Genomic DNA, 21,808 nt, shown 5'->3' on the forward strand with positions numbered 1-21,808 from the left:
GGAATTTTCTGGGAGGACCTGCAAAACCAAAGCAAAAAACTGGAAAATAATGTACAATGACTTTTGACTCCACCTCGTCTCATCTCACCGGAGTCCTGCACTCTGTCCTGCAGCCCCCCACGTCAAGTGCAAGAACTTTATGCAGGATGCCAAGAGGGGAACCACTGTCCTGTCGCTGGGTTAGCCTTAGCCAGGGGCAGGCTAGGAGGTGGAATAGCCTTTTAGGTCATAGCCGGGTAAGCTTAGCTCCCCCTCTTGGTTTTATTCCTTCTCCTCCAGTGATGATTTGCTCAAAGCCTGCTGCTCTTAATCCAGTCACCTCGACTTCTTCTCTGACGTAGAAGCGTTTTTTCTCTTTCACAGGCCAAGTGCTCCAGTACAAAAATGAAGTGAAGTTCATTAGAGTTGCTTTATCTGCAGAATCGCAGCTTATACGTATTTTGCAGCCGTATTTACGTGTATTACACTACACTATTCTCACCAGTTGGGCTTTTATTTGTAATGCTCAACATTTGGTTGTGGTTACATTTTTGAAATGACTATGTTTTTTATGAATTCCTTTTCTAGATCATAGTGATGATTTTCTTTGAGAGGCAGTGATGCTTTGTGTTTCAGTGAATGGCAGCGCTGTAATGCACAGCTGGAGAGTGTCGGGAGAGTGGCATTTTCATTTTTGAAATCACTGTTTGATGTTTGAGATGTGTACTTGTAACCTGACAGGTTATTATTTCTGGTACGTGAATAGAAAATTGAGCGGCGTTCTGCATGTTTAGATTTCAATTGTTGTGCAGTGCTCTTTGTTCATGATTGTAAGGGGATTTTTCCTGCAGACATTATTTTAAATTCCTGTGCCTCTGTCATACTGTCTTTGTCCGATGATTTTGAGATTTTATTTATTTTTTTATTATATGAGAATATTTGATGCAGTAAGTCCAGTGTTCTTAAATATCAAACAGATGTACTTTTCTGGTATTAGGATAGAGTAGAGGTAAAGCTATCACACATTGAATAACTGTAAAGCTGCTTTAAAAAATCTCCAAACATTTCTATAATATTCCTATTCTATCTAAGAAAAAACAACCTTTATTAAATGTAAGATCTTTTAGGATCTTAAACCCAAACAGCAAATGAAATCCTTGTAGAAAATCAAACGTGGTCTAGTTTTATACCGTATAAATATGTTAAGTAGGAAATGGGCATGCACTTTTTGCTTGGTTGTGTTTTTGTATGACTTGTAGTGTGTCAATGGGTGTGTATTAATCCTCTCCCCCTCTTCCTATCCCTCTCTCTCCCCCAGGTTACTATGGGAGAGGCTGCACGGACGCCTGCCATCTCAATCCTTGCGAAAATGAGGCTAAGTGCCACAGGAAGCCCAGCTCCTCCCATGGATACAGCTGTGACTGTGGAGACAACCACTATGGACAGTACTGCCAACATAGGTACACTCTCTCACACACACACACACACACACACACACACACACACACACACACACACACACACACACACACACACACACACACACACACACACACACACACACACACACACACACACACACACACACTCAATTGACTTGACATTTGAACTCCAAATGCCAACCCGGGTCTAAAATTATTTGATGCTGCTTTTAGCCCAGCTAAGCTCTGTTCAATTGTGCAGTTGAGTGTGTGTGTATGTGTGTGTGTGTGTGTGTGTGTGTGTGTGTGTGTGTGTGTGTGTGTGTGTGTGTGTGTGTGTGTGTGTGTGTTTCTCTCTCGGTACTTTGGTCCTGCCTTGTTGTCCCATATCTCCAGCGTTGCATGTAATCCACAGTGGAATCAGTGTGTACTTAACATTACAACGCACACACCAACACACACTAAACGCACAGTGTGACAGTGTGTGAAGCGAGCGTGACCCTGACCTCACCCCTTACTCCCTTCCTTCCTGCCCGTGAAATCCTCACAGCTTTAAGTTTATCTCATGATCTGTTCTGTGCGTGTCTCCTCTTTGATCCAGTTGGTGTGTGTTTTTCCCAAAGACACACATTGTCGGCTGCTGATGAAATACATGTCTGCTCTCTTTTAATTTCCCTTAATGTGCCTCCCCTCTCTTTTTCCTAGCTGCTGAATTTGCCCTCTGTCTTCTCAAATGAAGAAACTAAATTTAAAAGACTGGTTCATTAATCAACTTCTTACTAACTCAATTGAATCACATTTATCAATTAGTCCATCAACAGACGATGATAATGTTATAATGTATTCATCATTTACATTTCTGAACTCGCTCTTTTCAACATTCCCAATTTTTTTTTTTTTCACTTCTAGTCAATCAAAATAGGGCCTCTTGAAGATATCACTTTTTGCTTAACTTTCAAGACACTTAACATAACAATAAAAGTGGATTTACAGCCCTGCCGTGTATATAATGAGCACACATAATCTTAACTGACAGTTTGTAGGAAATGCATATTTATCAAAGCAAAGTCAGCACAGCTTCTTTCCCAGTTATGATTAGACAGAATAGAAGTGCTTGGCTCTGGATGTGTTTGTTTAGCATTACGAGCCCTTAAAGCAGCCGAAAAGTAAACAGCAGGGAGGGACGCTTTATTTGATAAAGAGATTTTGTCTGGAGATGAATCAAAAAGTCTCAGGAGGAGAAATATTCAATTCTTATATCCTATTAAGATCACGGATATCTGGATTAGCTCTTCTAAACTCCCCGTAAGGGACAATAAAGACTCACACAGAAGAATCTGCATAGACTGTGAAGAGCATTTATCTCCTCAGTGATCCATTACACAGCCAGAGAACAGAGGGAGAACACATTAAAGGAAGTGAGCAAAGAAAATAAAAATCTAAGTGACGTGAATGATAAACAAGAGTGAAATATAGTCTGAGGTGTGTTTGAAGTTTAAACAAATGAATGAATATATACAGGTACTTTTGCTTAAATGTCATTCTCTATATTTTGGATTGTAACACTCTATAACTGAATGCTGAATAGTTTTTTCCTCTCTAGTTTCTCCGTGCACCTCTCAGTTTGATCCCTCTCTTTGCTTCCCCCGCCTCTCCTTTTTCTCCCTGACTGTGTTTCTCTTTCATTTCTTTGTTTCAACTTCATCTGAAACCTTGAAACCTTGAAACCTTGAAACCTTGAATCAGTAAGTTTATTGGTTAGAAACCAGAGGGAAACATGGTTCCTTTGATAAGCAAATCAACCTTTTTGACATGCTCTGCTGCCCCTTTGCTCTCTTTTTCCATACTGATTCTTGATCTTATGCGTGTGTGTGCAGGATCGATCACCAGTGTCCCAGGGGGTGGTGGGGATCGCCCACCTGCGGGCCGTGTCACTGTGACACCAACAAAGGCTTCGACCCTGACTGCAACAAGACCAGTGGACTCTGTCACTGCAAGGTAACCAGACGTCTGTGAATAGAACCGTTATTTTGCTGTTTAAATGAACGTATTTTTTCAATTAAATGTAGATATTTAACTATTTTTATTTACTGGTATTTCCTAGATATATTCCTCATATGAAACAACTGTTACACAATAGCTGTTCAAAGCTCTATTGAGTGTTTACAGACCTGCTGCTATGACGTTTCACATCATCGCATTGATACTAATACTGTCAGGATTAGAAGGACTTTAGTGGTGTAACTCTCACTTTGGTTTATCCCAGACACAGAGTAATCATCTCACAGTGTGACGGTCCGACAGGCTAAGCCAGACATATAGGATAATTCAACCATGATACAGTGATCATCCCTACATATCTATATTTCCGCTTTGTGTAAATGTGGTAGTGTGTGTGTATTGATATGTTTGTGTGTAGCCAGTATTTTTAACCCTGTTTTATCTGTTCCCTAATCTGATCTTTTGACCCTAATCTTTAATCTCTGATATTGCCCTTGAACAACGTACTTAACCAGATGTTGCCCTGTGCCCTTTGCTCCTTGTTCTTAGTTTTATTTTAAATAATGGCTTTTTTACAGCTTTTGGCATTCACAATAGCTTTTATTTAAGCATTGAAATTATTTTAATTATTGTGTATTGAACTTTAGTTAAAGAAAAATACTTAATCTTCAATATAATCAGCACATTGTAATACTTTTAACTGTGCTGAACACACATTTGCAATTAACACTGTTGCCCCTTTACAGTTTTATTATTTACGTGTTTTCAAATATCATTATTATGTTTGGGTATTTTACTCTTTACAATGACACACAAAGCTGCTACAGCCTGATTGTTTGTTAATTACAATTTTCCTAAAAGATCCACTTCATGTTTGAAGACATTTGAGAATACCCTGAAATGCTTAGAATGATAATTTGAGCCTTTTATGGGGATTCAATTAATTGTAATTACTTGGAAATTATTTAATAGACATTCAGTATTTCTTCCTTTCCCTCAAGATTCAAGTTAAAACAGACAAACTTTTTGGCCGTCAGTAGATGAATGGAGAAGCATTGCACATTAGCAGTCAAACATCCAAGTGAAGTTACAATGAGCCAAACACATCATTGTTCTATTTCCAATGTGCAGTGTTTAGCAAACTAAACAATTAACATCTTTCCTTTATCTCTGGCTCCTTTCACATCACGCATGAACTGTTGCTCCTGTAGTCATGTCTCTGTCAGCCCTATCCACTGTGTTATTGTAAATGCTGTGCTGATGTAATCACCGCCACTATTCTTGGCACCGTGACATTTACATTTGTCTGATTGAGTTAGAGCACTGTGCCTAATTATGCATTCCCTGTGTGTGTGTGTGTGTGTGTGTGTGTGCGTTTGTATTCAGGAGTTTCACTACAGAGTGCGAGGCTCTGACACCTGCCTTCCATGTGACTGCTACCCGGTGGGTTCCTTCTCGAGGTCGTGTGACCCAGAGACAGGCCAGTGCCAGTGCAGGCCCGGCGTGATTGGTCGCCAGTGCAACGCATGTGACAGCCCCTTCGCTGAGGTCACCAACTCAGGCTGTGATGGTGAGGAGGTTTATATGTTCTGTTTCAGGCAGTTGAAATTACTCAGTTTCACCCAACAGGGGCTAAATAATATATCTATCTATTTATTATCTACTCAGCATCACATCTGAGACACATCTGTCAATTGGGGAATAAGAACTGTGAAATTGTTCTTTACTGAGTAGTAAAGTAGTTTTTACTGTGAAACTACTTTTACTCTTTTATTACTTTGATAATTATCTGTCACTATCTTACTATGTGGTTCATCAAAAATAACCCAATGATTTGAATCACGAAATCTAATCTTTAACAATAGTTTGCAAAGCCGGCTTGAATATTTAAGCATTGTCAGTATTGTTCCCCAAAAATATAAAAACAAATGTGATACTTCCTTGTGTCTTTAGTAGAATATTCCGTTGTTAAGTAGGTCCAAAAAACTCTATATTTTTTGAGACTATGTATGATTTTCAAGAAGGATTTAAAACCAGTCTTCACACAGAGTAAATAATCCATAGTTAAACAGAATTGAATGAAAATAACGAGGCAGCTTCCATCTTATACAATCATTACAGTGTATAATAGGATTCCAATTTCTTCTTTTATTCTGTCTTTCATTATGGTTGTGTTGGCAAACTTGCGTCCAAGCCTGAAGTCATACAAAAACTGATCATATCCATCTTCTTTTTACCAAGTTCCAGATCATTTTTATTTCTGGTCTTTTGTCTGTGCAGCTTTTGCACTTCCCACATTCCATCTTGTAATTACTGTGATTAATTTAAAGCTGGTATTGTATTTTACATTATTATTATTTTCTTCCCTGCAAGTCAAACGAAAAACATTACCACATCTTTAATGGGTTTGTGTTATGTTATTAAAAGTTCATTGAAGTGATAAGGATGATTTAAAATCATTTTCTTCCTCTTTCTCTCTGCAGTCATTTACGATGGTTGTCCAAAGACCATCACTCAGGGGATCTGGTGGCCTCGGACCAAATTCAACCTGCCTGCAGCCGTGCCCTGCCCCAAAGGCTCTGTCGGTCAGTACACACCAACATGAATACATTCAAACACTTTGATATGCACACATGCAACCTTATGTACGTTTTGAATTTAAATGCGTATACAAATTCCCGTCCTTCTTAAGGTCTTTGTGTTTTATCTCCTTGCAGGTGCGGCTATCAGACACTGTGATGCGGAGAGAGGATGGATGGAGCCGGACCTTTACAACTGCACCTCTCCTCCATTTGTGGAGCTCAATACTGCTGTATGTAGAGTAATTACACTTATTTAATCAAACACATGTTTTATGAGTGAAAAACGTTATTACTTTATTACTTGAGATATTTTATATGTGTATGCTACTTAAATAAACTACAATGCAATACTTCCTTGTTGACAATCTGTACTGTTGCTGTTCATATTTATATTGTCATTTTAGTTTCCATTCATTCGTAAAGAGTGGATGTATTTACTGTTTTGTTGGTGTGTGCATGTTCAGCTCGACTCTCTGGAGCGAAATGAGACGGAGCTGAACACCATCATGGAGAAGAAACTCGCTCACCAGCTCCGTGACGTCACCGAGGCAACCACCCGACTCTACGGCAACGACTTGCAGATCGCCGAACGGCTGCTGTCCCGCCTCCTGACCTTTGAGACCCAACAGAGCGGCTTCGGACTCACCGCTACTCAGGACGCACATTTTAATGAGGTAAGAAAAAGAACATGATTAAATTATCCATTTCACTGCGTTTCAGTTCTCACTGCGTGAGTCACTCTGACATTTGTTCATACATCTCTGTAGAGGGGTGAGGAGTGAGGGCAGTTGTGAAGCTGAATTCTTCCTGTAGTGTACCGTGGAATATATGGAGAATATTGCCATTAACAAGGGTTGTTTATTGGCATTTTATGATTGGCTGTTCAAATCCAATATATACTTTTGTGAGATGAGAAAACAGCAGCATTTTCAGGAGGTCGAGTGTCATTGAATAGCGATTTTAAACAATGGCAAACTCTGTTAAAAGGTCACATTTGAAGTTATATTGATGTGTTGATAATTAAAAATGTTCATATTTAGGCCACAAATATTGATGAGAGGTACATTTGAAGTATCTTTAAAGGGCATCAGATGTCCAAGTTATGAAATATGACCGGCAAGATAGTGAATGTGAATCCTATACTCTGTGAAGTTGATTTCAATGCATAGAAATCCTAACCTCAATCCTACCTTAACCTACCTGGCATTGTTAACAAAGACAACCACCATCAGAAATGTATAGTGTAATGATTTATAGAATATTTAAGTAATTTTTCAAGGACTATACCAGATTTCCACTCTATATATCTGCTACCAGCAACGGCAGAGTCTGCCAGAAGACATGCTGTTATTTAAAACTGCAGATATGATATCGTGTACAGAGGCTTTGACGAGTTGTGCAGCGTGGTGTCTCTTTTTTCTGAAATGGGAGGTGATGTTGCTATGGCAATACAGTGACAGTAGTTGATGAAATACTGCAACATGTCATTTTCCCAAATTAACTGACAGCGTCTCATTTCACCTGATACGGCCGCTTCAGCTGAGGATCATTTTAGCATGTCGGCGTCTTGACATGAAGGTGCCAACAGAGATCTCTGTATCATTCTGATATAAATATTTAGCGCACACATCAACTTTGTCTGACAACAAGTGAGATGTCCATGCATCACATTTACTGGCTCGTGTGTCAGTCGTTGACAAATTGCACATCACTATAGAAACAGTGGAGTAAAATTGACATGCTGACAATAGAGTAAACATTTCCATTTATGAAGAGAATTTTAATTTCAAATCGTGGTGGAAATGTTATTAGTCCAACTTTCCTTTCTGTCATTCAAACACACATTGTTACACTTTCCTGCAGCACACATCTACAGCTGTAATAACAGTAATAGTATAACTATTAGAAGTCGTGGTAAAAGTATTACCTTTTATTGTGTTTCCAGCTCTAGACGTAACATCATGAGCATCAAGCTATGCAATATATCACTAAACAGCAAGACATTCTCAGTTATATCATGATAAAAGTAAGCGTTCAGTCACTTGTGTCTTGTGGTACATATCGCCTTTATTTTTTGGTTTGTATGTCAGCTTTTCAATTGAGTAGAATCATGTTTATTTCCCTGGAGGATCAGCTGTATTACACTTTGTTGTTATAGTTTTTTACCGCTGTCTAAAGTATAAGCAGATTTTTTTTACCAGATATAAAGGGCTTCTATGTTCCTAAGGTACAGCATAGCACACGTGTCTGGAACAGCATATCTCATGATGTTTTTTATAGTTGCATTGATATTATTCCAGAAATGCTTTAGTTTCGTGCAGCTGACAACACACAGAGCCTTCAACATGGTGGCTTGATCTGCCTCTGATCTTGTTAAAGTCTTTCCATAGTTTTTATACAGTATACAGTCTCTTAGGGCTGAGATCGTGCTGTATTTCTGTGAGAAGTTTACTGTTGAATGGTTATCTCACACTACCTGACATCATCGTTTATTCATCTTTAGCTGAAGAGTAAGTTGCAGCACGTTTATGCAGCGGGAGGTGATTCATTCATATTCAGCAGAGGCCATAGAGGGCAGTTTAAAGGTATTTTTTCGGCTCTCACATTCTTCTACACTTGAGCCAGGGGAGCATTTAATAATTAATTCAAATAGGGAAGATTTCTCCACCTGATGACAACTATAACACAGAGCTGAAATTATTCATACTGTCATTGTTGGTGCTACGAGCAGGTTGCTATAGAAACTGAGTACTGTAGGTGTGGCAGTGTCATCGTATCATCTCTGTGGTTTTGTAATTCAATTAAAACATGTTTGTTGAAATAATTAAGCTTTGTTAAAATTACTTCAATTTAATTTACGTACACTTGCATTTTTATTTCAACACTCCCTGTACTGGAGGGCATTTTAAAATATTTCCAGCATTTAAAGATCCAGTGTCCCTCACTCTGTTTATTTTGTGATTCTATATAAGCAATAAAAACTCCTTGTAGTTTATGGCATGAAGTATGGTCTTCACATATATCTGCTTTGCTGTAAATTCAGTGGGTTAAAGGAAGAGTGGTGCATCTTTCCTCTGTGGTGAACAAAGAAATAGAAAGCACTCACATTTATCTGATTTAATGCACACTTGTTGCACACTGTGGCTGCCGTTATCACACTGTGGTTAAAATAGAAAGGCCATTGGTGTTTCTTTCCTCCCTATTACAAACAGTATCCGTCTGAGGCTGACTTTAAATAAAGTTAAATGATGACTAATAATTTATAAAAACTCATTCATAACCAACGTTAAATGAACATGAATGCTTTGTTGGGGAACTCGAGAGCATTAAAGCCTCACGCCTGATACAGTGTATTGCTTCTTGTGATCAATATATTGGCTAACAAATACAGTTGCTATAGCAACAAAGCAGCAGCAGCCTTAACGTCATGATATAGTGAGTGAAATGAAAACCTTTTCCTGCCTGACATCTGACTTTACTGCTTCCCCTGAAAGTAAATCAGAAATATGGTCATTAGGCTTTAACATTTGGAGTGCTTCTTTACAGCGATATAAGCAGCCTTTTGTTGCCACACTCGTACAGTCATGATTTATATATTCAGTTTGCAGCTCCTAGAAAACAAACCTGAACTTGCCTCATTGTAACCTTAACCTCAGGCTCTTCTGGAGGTAATGAGGCGGCTCTGGTTTACCCTGGCACCTCTGAAGTGAAGCGGCAGACAGCCCATATATTCACCTCCCATAAAAAGTATATATCTTATATCTGGTAATACTTTACACGTCACTTTAAGCTGCAGCCTTTAGGCCAGACGAACAGGTAATGTAGAACACAGTTACTATAGTAACCCAGCGGTGGTAGCGGAGCCCCGTGGCTGCAGGAGAAACAAAGGGAGGGAGGAGAGAGGAGTCTTCACATGGGGAACGTAGCAATGAGCTGAGAAAGAAATCTTTGATGTTCAAGCTGTGATCAGATCTATCCAGAGAGTACCGCACCTCCAAATAGGGCTCACTTCTCATCAAGAACACGGCAGAAATGTGCCAAATTTGTTTTATAATGAGGCAGAGAAAACCACATATCATGTGTGTATGAAATATGCATCAAAACATCTGACAGTCATTTTGACAACAATGTACCGCCCAACAGGTTGGTTATGTACTGTTTCTCATTGTGGAAATCTACAAAAATGAAAGGTGAAAAGAGATGGTTAATGAATTGAAAAATTGTCTGTTCCAAATAGTTTTGCGTTTTGTTCCAACCGGTCATCCATGCTGCCTCTCAGTCTGCCTTTGTGCCCTGCGCCTCCTCAGCCTGTAATCCTGTCACCAGCTGCAGCTCTGTCCTTTTGTAGCCTTCATTGTTTTCACCCTCATTCTATTTCAGTAGATAAAAACAGGCCACCCGAGCTTTAGAAAATTGTACAAACTGATTGAGTGTGGAGCTTAAGAGCTTAATTTCAATTTTATTGACGAAATATTGTCTTATTTTCAATCTGAGTAATATCATTTAAGGTCAAGCTCAACCTGACCACATGATTATGAATGGAAACTGGCCTGAAAATGTCATGGTTCCTATTTCCTGTCAAATCATGTTGCGCAAGATCTTTTTCAGGAATGTCTCCACAAACTTTCTGATTGTAATTCTGTAAATACATAAATACCTTCAACAATCACTCTCCCCGCTCACAATTTCCTTCCAATCACAACTATCTATGTGTTCGTTTTTCTAGGCCACATTTCTCTCTTTTTCTTCCACCTCTGATCCAAGGTTAACCTTCTTTTAATAGCTTCTGTTTTTCTTCTCCTCATCTCCACTACCTTATCCACAATCCTTGTTCTTGACTCTCTTTCTACAATCCACTGTGGTCTTCCTATAATGCACTCTGTATGTGTTCATTGTTTGTGTGAAGGTTTTCTTGTGCATTTCTCCCCGGAGCATCATGTGAGACTGCAGTGCTTTATTGGGTCTGGTGCTGGTCAGACTGCGAAGAATCATATTAAGCATTTTCGTCTCTTTCTCTCTCTCCCTTGATCTCTGAGATGACTCTTTTGTTTGTTCAGAACATTTTGAAAAGCTGTGCAGTCTGGACTATATATAACCAGTTTACATTCAGTCACAAATGTCAAATGAAAAGGAATTGAAATGGGGGTGCTGCGCCTTAGTCATACCATCACTGTGGTAAAACGGAGCTATAATTGGGGTCAGGTTGTGTTTGGATGTTGTTTTTTGGCTCTGTGCATATTTTCGGACCATGGTCCTTGCTTGATAACAAACCTTACGTCAGCTTTATGGGTCCTCTGCCAGAAACGATTACAAACTCACATTCTGTCATTAATCCCTCTAATCAGCTTTATTATCTGCATCCTTTGGGTAGTATTAGCTGGGTAATAATCCCCTTTCTTCATATTTTCTATCTCCATTTTCCCTTTCGGATCCAAGATCTTGATATGTGTTACTTTTTGTATCTTATATATTATTGATCTCTCTTTACCTGCAGAAGCATGTCTCCACTACCGACTCTTGTGTATTTCCTTTCTCCTTACACTAAAAAAATCCTCTTTCTGCTGCTTGCAGAACCTTGTGCGAGGCTGCAGTGTGCTGTTGGGTCCTGGTACAACAGGGCTTTGGCGGGCCCTCGCTCAGAGTCAGAACCACATCCCAGGCGGTGGCCCGGCCGAGCTGACGGAACTGCTGGAGCAGTACACCCAGAATCTGGCCCAGAACATGAAGCTCACCTACCTCAACCCTGTGGCGCTGGTTGCTCCAAACATTGGTGAGTTCTGAATGATTCCTCACACAATCAGAGCCTCAAAGCATATTACAAAAGATAATCTCTAAGCAGTCCCAGTAAAAGAGGCTAAGAAAGTAATAAAATCTTAATCTTTACAGACGATTTGCAGCGCTTTTCTTAGAATACTGTAAATCACTACTGTGAAATCAGCGAGAATGACTCATTGTAAAGCGGGAGATGAACAGCGCTAATGCAAATTATGATGGCACAAGCAGAGCGCTGGCAGCAGTACAGAGAGATGAATTTCACGCTCCCACTCTCTCACAAACACACACACACACACACACACACACACACACACACACACACACACACACACACACACACACACACACACACACACACACAGATGCTCAATCTTCCAGCACATTCACACCATCCCTGAAGCTCTGTAACGCTGGACAGCATGCATCATTTAGATTTACAGATGCTGAACACACGCGATCACACACAGTAATAGACACAAACACACACACACGAGCACCACACACACACACACACACACACACACACACACACACACACACACACACACACACATACACACACACACACACACACACACACACACACACACACACACACACACACACACACACACACACACACACACACACACACACACACACACACACACACACACACACACACACACACACAAACAAACAAACTGATAAGCTGGATACATGTATTACTGTACACCTCATTTAACTTGTGAAAAATGTTATACATTCTTATTCAAGCATATACATTAAATTTAAAGAGAATTGTATAACACACACACACACACACACACACACACACACACACACACACACACACATACACACACACACACACACACACACACACACACACACACACACACACACACACTATACTTAACACGTATACTGTATGTACTATAAATCGGCAGGTATGGCCATGTGTCCTGTGTTATTTAGTTTCTGGCATCTTGTCACTTGTATGTTTTCCTCTTCTCTCACTCTTCAGATGCGTTGAAACACTGTTAAATAATCCTTGCAATATTCAACAATGTGAGGTGTTGAAAGAGCAACAGCAGCAGCTTAGGCAGGGATGAAGCCAGACAATGAATTTCACGCTACGTTAATGCTCCTGGCTACACACACATATTGGATCCACGGGAAGAGCCATACAACCAGAACTAATAAAACACATCAAAGTTACAAACTAGTCAATCTTGTTTCATCAGCTTCTTTAAGTATAGTTCGCTAACACGGTTAATCCCAGACCTGAACATATAAAATACACTCACCTTACCAAAATGAATTGTCTGCTTTTATTTCTGTTTCTCTCATTTCTCGGTTACTTCACTGTTTCAATGACAGGCGCTGTCAGATAATCTTAAAGTGACAGCCTGATGCACATCTCCAGACGGAGAGTGCAGAATTAGCAGCAGCATCAGCAGTGAAAGCAGAAGGAGTAAAAAAAAAATACAGCCCACACTACATTTCACACTCCTACACACACTAACACGGACATATAATGCTCCCTGCCAAATGCTATATCATAAATAACATCAGAAAAATATGGATGAATGCGTCACACACCCATCTGTTAGCTTTCAATAAACAGTACGAGTTACTTCTTTGTTTTATCCAGTTGTTTTCAGTCAATTAAATGCCAATTATAATCACTAATAAGCCATTTGTTTCTCCATCAAACTTTCATTACAGACTTTTAAAACCAGAAAAACAGACACTCTGTTCACACAAAAACAGGCACACACACACACACACACACACACACACACACACACACACACACACACACACACACACACACACACACACGTTCAACACGTCTGTTATATTGAGTGATCTCTCTCAGTATTGAGTGCTGCTCCACTTCTGTTTGCTTGGTCAAGTGTTTACTCATTATTGAACACTCCACATTGACTATGCACTTTCTGTTCGCCACCTCATTTCCCATAATACGACAGTTCCTTTGCTCATGTGTGTGTGTGTTTATGGATTTTATGTTTGCTCTTCACATAGTATAAATGTGTTTAACGACACATGCAATTCTGTTTTCCCCTAAATTGTATTGTATTGTATTGTACAGTACCAGCAGTTAATCATAACTACTTTTGTTTGGATACATTAGTAATGTCACCATAAACACAAGGAGTGAATCATTATGTTAATCTGTAGTAGCATCTAGGCAGCACTGTAGTTTGTGCGCCATGAGGACAGACATGGCAAAAATTCTGCTCTAGATTGTGTGGTGTACAGCGAAATATCTTTTGTAAGATGCTATTTCGATAACTGCTGATTATCTTTGATTCAAAGTGCTCAATTGAACTGTCCTGCACTTTAATAGATAGCTATTTATCTGATAATATAGCCCAAAAACTCAACCCATTACAAACACTGTGTATAATCTTTCTGCCTGTTTATTTGACAGTCATGAACCTGGACCGTGTGGAGAACCAGACCCATGTGCGGCGGCGTTTCCCACGTTACCACACCACCCTGTTCCGGGGCCAGGCTCTGTGGGATCCCAACACGCACGTGATACTGCCCCCCGCTGCCCTGGTGCCACAGCGACAGCAACAACACAGCTGGAAGGAGAAGGAGCGCACAGAGAAAGAGCGGGCAGAGAAAGAGCGTAAGAACAGACGCACAAACAGAATGAAAGGTTCACAAGTGTAAACAGAGACAAAGATGCTAACACAGACTTCTCTGTTTTAGCCACGTCTCCTCAGAACACTGATCCGGCCTCCATCAGTATATCGGCCAATCAGACAGGAGAATACACGGCAGCCAGACGCACCGTTTCCCTGCCAGAGCCTCCAATCACCATCGTCATCTTGCTGATCTATCGCAGTCTGGGCGGCGCCCTGCCTCCAAAGTACCACACGGACAGACGGGGAGTGAGGTAGGAATCAATCTCACTCAGAAGAATAAAAATCTCATTACAGTAGCTGTCTGAATCCTCTAAGGAAGGAAACATGCTGGATTACTTGATTTATTTCTTTTATATGACAGAACTTTAACATTATTAGAAACATATTTGGACTGAATATCCTTTTGTTTAAATTTAACCGTCAACTGGCAATTTTTATTTAGTCAATACAATGTGGTGAAGCAAACAGGGTTAATGTCTAAAGGGACATCTCCAAATTGCTCATTCTTTCTGATAACCCCAAAATAAATTCTATTTAGGTGGATTAATAACTAAACTGACACAATTTGAAAATTTCTAATTATAAAGCTTGAGCATTTTGCTTGATAAATACCTTAAACGACTGATTGATTTATTATCAAAAGTAGTATTTTTTTCCGTAAATTGACTGATTGGCTAATGGATTATATCTTAACATCTGTACCTTTCTGTCCTTTCACTCATGCTATCACTTCTTCTCTCATGCCTCTCCTCCCATCACTGTCCCTTTCTCACCTAACCTACGGGCTTAATTACAAAGTAACAAACTGTCCAGTTTTCAGTAGGTGTTAATAAACAGTCATTTAAGCCCCATTGAGTTTACAAATCTTGCTCCTCTCTGCTCTCCTTGTCTTTGCCATTTTTTAAGCGTCCTAACCAGCACATTAAACTTTTTCCTCTGTCTTACGGTACGGTAACTCTGCGATCTCTCTCCCTCCCTCAGGCTTCCCAGACACCCGGTAATGAACTCCCCGGTGGTCAGTGTTTCTGTCTTCAACAACCAGACGTTTGTGGGCGGACACTTGGACCAGCCCATCCTGCTCGAGTTCAAGCTACTGGAAACGGCCAATCGCAGCAAGCCACTGTGTGTGCAGTGGAACCACAGCAATCAGTGAGTATAGGCTTTAATTTGGTATATTTTCAAACAAGATGAGATGAGACAATACTCTTGGTATCAATATAGTTTGACGTTGTGATAAGCAACCCATTTCTCCTCTAAAGCCATGTCACTGTTTTCCCCCTCTCACACTCTCTGCTCAGTGCCACTCGCTTGTTTGGACTGGACAACAGCAAAGCTTTTGCCAGCCCCAACATCAGGATAAGGTGTCACTGTGTAAAGAAGTTACTGATAAAAACCATAGCTCTTTCAAAAATAGAGCATTAGTATTAAAGATTTGATGGATTTTTTGTCAAAATATTGTCCAGCCCTTGACCCTTGTTTTTTTTTTTTTTGTTGCGTTCTAATGTTCCTTGTATGGTCAAATGTTGCATTGTTGGAAAGTCGTTCTTCAAACTTTGATGTATTCATGAACTTTAAGTCAACATGGACGCTACAAAGTAGACGTGTTGCACGTAGATTACATTGAGTCTTTCCATGTCTTTTTGTCTGTATCTTTTAAAAGGTTCGTAACCGACCCACTCTCTGTCTCTCTGCAGGTATGAGATCGGAGGTTGTTGGACGGTCAGGGACTGCATGGTGGTCTACAGGAACACCTCTCATGTCCGCTGTCAGTGTCAGAGACTGGGAACTTTCGGCGTGCTGATGGACAGCTCACACAGAGAGGTTAGTGATTGGTGGAGACGATCATACAGTATATAGTATTATCTACATTTAACAAAAATTCATATGCCACTCATCATTTTGAGGTCTATATTGGATTAATTGTACATCTCCTTTTCCTGATCCCACTGTGTAGACACACATACGTTTTTCTGCAAGTGTTTCTTTTTTCTTTTCTTTTTAACATCTGAGCTGAACATTGCTGGATTTAGTCGATGTAAAGGTTTGAAATCCCACATAATTAATTTGGCATGACACTCTGAGGGCTAAAGGAAGCTTGTTACAGCTGTAGAAGATGTTCACGGTTTAATGCAAACCCCCTGGCCATCACATCCCAGCATACTAAGTGATGATGCATCAGATGTGGATGTTTGAGACTAGAAGTGTGGGGAATCAGAAACCTCATGCCTTGAGATGAATTTAAATGTGTTTATTTCTACAAATAAGGTGTAGTTTACATGAATGTAACACTTATTTGTCATCATTATTTCCACCTTTTTCCTCACATTTTCTGCCCTTCCTTTCCATCTTCCCCTCCAAATAATGAAACAAATTCACTAACCCTCTCTCTCCCCCCTTTCATCTCTCTGTGAGCAGCAGCTAGAGGGGGATCTGGAGACGCTGGCCATGGTCACTTATTCCTCTCTGTGCGTCTCCATGCTGGCCCTCCTCTTTACCGTCCTGGTGCTCTCCTGCCTCCGAGGCCTCAAGTCCAACACCAGGAGCATCCATTCTAACACAGCAGCGGCCATGTTTTTGTCAGAGCTGGTGTTTCTGCTCGGGGTCAATCAAACGGAACAACAGGTAGATACTGGTGGGGGGTAGTGTGTTTTTTTCTGTAGCACTGTGGCTTTAACCTCTTTGTCTTACTCATTTGTATCACTACAGTTCACTACTTGCAGTTTTGTGAATGAATATGATATATTTTTCGCCTCAAAATTGGCACATTCCACAATGTAGCTACCAATTGTTAATCACCTTGCCTTATCCTGTAGAAAAACCTCCTTTTCTATAGCAGCTTTAAATGATCTATCAAGAAATCGCTGCCTTTTTCCTTCTATTCACCCTGTATGTCTCTCTGTGCCGGTCACTATTTTCATCTCTTCATCATATGTTTGTCTGTTTTTTTTTTAATGCTCCTTATTGTTAAAATCCTCTCTCTATCTTACTTACTACTTCTTCTTCCTCTGCCTCTTCACTTGGTCTCTTGCTTCCTTCCTCTCTCCAGACATCTTTAATTTTTCAGTTTTGCTGCATCACAAATGTGTGTGTGTACGTGTTTATGTGTGTTTAAAGAGCAGCGAGTGTTGTAGGGAGGGTACTGCAAATATGTGCTCACTCAGCATGAAAGCCAATTAATTAAGCTGTATCTCTCACACAGCCGACTGTACTTCTCTTACAGTGGGACTCCTCACTTCTAGCCAAGCAATATGTTCTGTAATTCATGTGCATCATGCTTCGGAGAGCATGTTAGTGCCTGCAGCAGTCCTGTGTTTGTGTGCACACTTGTTATGACATGCTTATGCATTTATTAGTCTTTCTTTCTTGTAGTGTGTAACTTTGAGTGTCTTTTATTTTGTGTGTGAAATTCATCGCCTGGCTGTATTTCTGCCAAGTTGCTGCTCTTTTTCTCTCGTCCTCTGGCTGTCTTCTATGGAATTTATACTGAGCTTCTTTTAACCTCAAAGTCTTGGATGTAAAGTCCAGCTTTCTTTAACTTTAGGATGTAGCGGCTGTAATATTTTTCAAATTAAGTGTCTGTCCTTTTTCCAGAGACCATGAAGGTTGAAAGATAGGAATGTTTATATTTACATTTTGGGTTTTCAACTGCTCTCCTCGAGAGTTTGACAGAAGGTCAAATTAGATCTGAGTTCAGTCGTTCCAATTTAAGCCAAAACAGGATGGACGGCTTGAGGCCTTTGAGCTGTAATCCTCCTTGTCTGGTGTTTATATTAGTTAAGGACACATGAAGAAATCACACCCGACTGTTTGTTCTCACTTTGTTTTTCTTTGTATTTAAAGCATGGTTCTTAAAGCTTGCTGTCAGTTGCCAGCAGCTATCTTTTTAACTCACAAACCTGTGTTTTTTTTGTATTCTGATAAACATCACCCCAGCTCTCTAAGAAGACAGTGACTTGCACTTTCAGATGTGTCAGTTCTGTAACTCAGAGCCACTTGAGTTTGAATGGCATCTTTCTCCACTGGTTAAACAAACAAAAGAGACCAAAGGACGCCGTTCAAATAAACCTCTTCAGACACGCTTGAATGGAGCCTCAGGGTGATTTTCTCAGAAAGCCTAAATGTTAATATACTGCATTATTCATGGAGAAGTTTAGCATTACTGCCAATTCAAATAGCAGGACTTATCTCACAAAAGTGATTTGGAAGTTTAGCTCTTGCCCTGACAGAAATTGCTGGGATTCATTCCTGATGAAATGCAAACCCTGACATTTGATGGAGCTCAGAGATATATGTTATGGCAGATTCCAATTCTCTTATTACTGATTTGACGTCCTCTGTGCATTTGCGCTGCATCCCCTCTAAAGAAATAAATACAAATTCTTAATTTGCTTCAATACTATTTGATTTCAAAAATATTTAAATAAATATATCACCTGTGGACCAAGCTGACATGTACATTTAGGGTATGATTAATGATAAGAATTGCTGATAGAGAAAGGTTTTTTAGCAGTTAATTTCCATAAAAGCTGATGAAAGATTTAAATATATGATTGTTATTAGCGATTTAAGCAGTGGAAGTAATTATGCTTCAAAAGAGCTGGTAATCCCCTTGAAACCAGGAAATATAATTGCCACGACGATCACATTACCTTGCTATGTTTTCTTTCTTCTACCGACGGTGCTCACTGTCGTTCCCATAATGGACGTTAACAGCGCACTCTTGGGTCTTATTACAATAATTCAGCACATTAACGACATCAATTTATATTCATATTGGTTATTTTGTACACTTCCTGCATACAGACTCTAACATGCTGCCGTAAACTCTGTTCATTAGTTGCTTTGGTAATTAAATTAAGAATGCCTGTTACTTCATTGCTGACACCTGCTGCGTTGGAAGAAAGACTTGTTGGTGGCTTGCCAAGATGTCTGCATCTGTCACAAGATCAATACAGATGATTTTTCATTTCTTTTCATCTTTTCCTTTTTTTCTTGCTCTCCTTCTCTTGTTTCTGCTCTCTATCTTTTCTTTTCTTTCTCCTACTGCTATCTTCCCTTTTCCTTCCTTTAATTATTATCTTTCTCTCCCCCTCCAGTTCCTGTGTACAGTCGTCGCCATTCTCCTGCATTACTTCTTCATGTCCACGTTTGCCTGGATGTTCGTTGAGGGTCTTCATATCTACCGCATGCAGACGGAGCAGCGCAACATTAACTACGGTGCCATGAGGTTCTACTATGCCATCGGCTGGGGTGTGCCCGCCATCATCACAGGTAAAAAACACACACGCAGATGCAGACATGTGAGATCTTTGTGATGTTTGTCCGAAGCATGTCTATGCATCCATGTCCCTGTCACATTTATGAGAACACACTGTCATCACACACACACAAATTCACAATGAGTCTGGCTGTGTAGATAAGGTGTCCTATTGACACTTGTATTAAATAGGTTTCTGTGACATTTTAATATAGAGATAGGAAAGTGCACACACACACAGACACAGGCAATTTCTCCCTTGACACGTATAGTAAGAAAGTAATCTTTCTTCTTCTATTACACACACACACACACACACACACACACACACACACACACACACACACACACACACACACACACACACACACAAACTCAAACATTTCTCTGCCAACTCCCATCTCTGTTGCTCGATCTGTCACGGTTTCACACAACGACCTCTGTCTGACCTTTCCTCAATAATTTATCTCTCTTTCTCACACACACACACACACACACACACACACACACACACACACACACACACACACACACACACACACACACACACACACACACACACACACACACACACACACACACACACACCATGTCTCTTTCCGCCAGCTCGGAGATGTGTTTAATCTGTCTGTCCGTCTTATTTAGGCGATTCCTATCTGCCTTACTTTTGCAATTCAATTTAAAAAATCCTTATACCCCCGACTGACGGACAGTTGTCCTGACAAGGACACACAAGGAGCAAAGACTTGACAGTTTGTGTCCCAGTTCTAACCAGTACTGTGAATTAAGAAACATATTGACCTATCTGAAGATTGTCATTATGCATTTACCGCCACAGTTTTCAACAACCTGATTACCTTTTAACATGATGATTTGTCCCCTGAAATTATTTAACAAGATAACTAATACCTAAAGAGCTTAATACCTAACATGAATTGGGATATGTTCTGTTATGTCTCTGATGTGTCCTGCCACTATCTCTCAGATCATTACACGCGGCCCCTTCTGTTCTGTCTGATCTGACTGTGTGTGTCTCTGCTTCAGGGCTGGCCGTGGGCCTGGACCCAGAGGGATACGGGAACCCAGACTTTTGTTGGATCTCCATCTATGACAAACTCATCTGGAGCTTTGCTGGTCCTATAGCCATCGTCATACTGGTAACTGCCTTCCTTTCTGATATTCTCAATACTAATGTATGCAAACAAACTTATAGTGTAAACGTTCATCAGATAGACTTATAAGGGTTTTGTTACGTCTGGGGCACAATAAAACCCAAATGCACGACTCGACACAAAAAGAGTTTCCAAAAAAAGGTTTTTTACTAGAGGTAATATTCCATAGTCACAAAAGTCTAAACACAACGCACACTAGCGCGGCGAAAACCCAAAACGTTCTGGCACTGGGCACAGAGACAAACACAGCTTAAATATTCAAGTTGAACACAGGTGTAAACAATAAGGGCGGGCAGTTAATCAGGTCAAGGGGAGGGACAACCAAGGAGGGGAAATCAAGCGAGACACAACAGGTTTACTGTTGATGAGCGTTCAGTTTACAGAGTGAATTCTGTTTTTGAGAGAAAACAATCATTTGGTTTTAAGAGTACGAGGTTTGAACATTCCTTCAAATAAAATGTGCGTAAAATTCAACGTCAATATATTCTAAGCCAAGTGATTAGTGGCTGCACTCCAAATTAATTTAAGAAAGTCAGCACACTCAAATTCTGCCAGTCCATAGTTTGAATCTCTTCTCACATTAAGCTAAAACCTTCTACTCTACAACTTGATCTTAGACATACAACTGTGCCAGGTTTTTGGTTTTTTTAGATGAATGAATAATTACAGTGCAGTCTAGTCAGTAATTGGTATTACTCCTTCATACATTTTTTTAACCTCCTGTGGGGCTTTAATCAGTCAAAGTGTTTGAGCAAAGGAACCAAAACAAAAATGAAGGAGCAATTGGTTTTCCATTTATTTTTCTGCCTTTGTCTTTCATTTATTAACCCCTTTTCCCTCTTAGATAACAATTTTATTCACATTGATTTTGTTTCATCTTTTTATCCTGACCCCTGATGTTGCTAACGGCAGTATTGGATTAGCCGAAATGCATTGAAAATGTTGCCTTATCTTTTGT

The 21,808-nt window shown here is 40.0% G+C and overlaps 1 protein-coding gene across 1 annotated transcript in view; it reads left to right on the forward strand.

Annotated features, from left to right (window-relative positions):
* celsr3 (cadherin, EGF LAG seven-pass G-type receptor 3) overlaps nucleotides 1-21,808 on the forward strand; it is a 98,513-nt gene that overhangs the window by 62,479 nt on the left and 14,226 nt on the right. The window contains 14 exon segments of the mRNA XM_063895085.1: nucleotides 1,298-1,439; nucleotides 3,278-3,398; nucleotides 4,788-4,971; nucleotides 5,885-5,986; nucleotides 6,119-6,213; nucleotides 6,448-6,657; nucleotides 11,555-11,753; nucleotides 14,199-14,402; nucleotides 14,486-14,672; nucleotides 15,403-15,570; nucleotides 16,116-16,242; nucleotides 16,837-17,043; nucleotides 19,518-19,692; nucleotides 20,723-20,835. Of these exon segments, the coding sequence (XP_063751155.1) occupies nucleotides 1,298-1,439; nucleotides 3,278-3,398; nucleotides 4,788-4,971; nucleotides 5,885-5,986; nucleotides 6,119-6,213; nucleotides 6,448-6,657; nucleotides 11,555-11,753; nucleotides 14,199-14,402; nucleotides 14,486-14,672; nucleotides 15,403-15,570; nucleotides 16,116-16,242; nucleotides 16,837-17,043; nucleotides 19,518-19,692; nucleotides 20,723-20,835 (2,234 nt within the window).

Source organism: Eleginops maclovinus, chromosome 1 (assembly GCF_036324505.1).
Source record: "Eleginops maclovinus isolate JMC-PN-2008 ecotype Puerto Natales chromosome 1, JC_Emac_rtc_rv5, whole genome shotgun sequence".
NCBI lineage: Eukaryota > Metazoa > Chordata > Actinopteri > Perciformes > Eleginopidae > Eleginops > Eleginops maclovinus.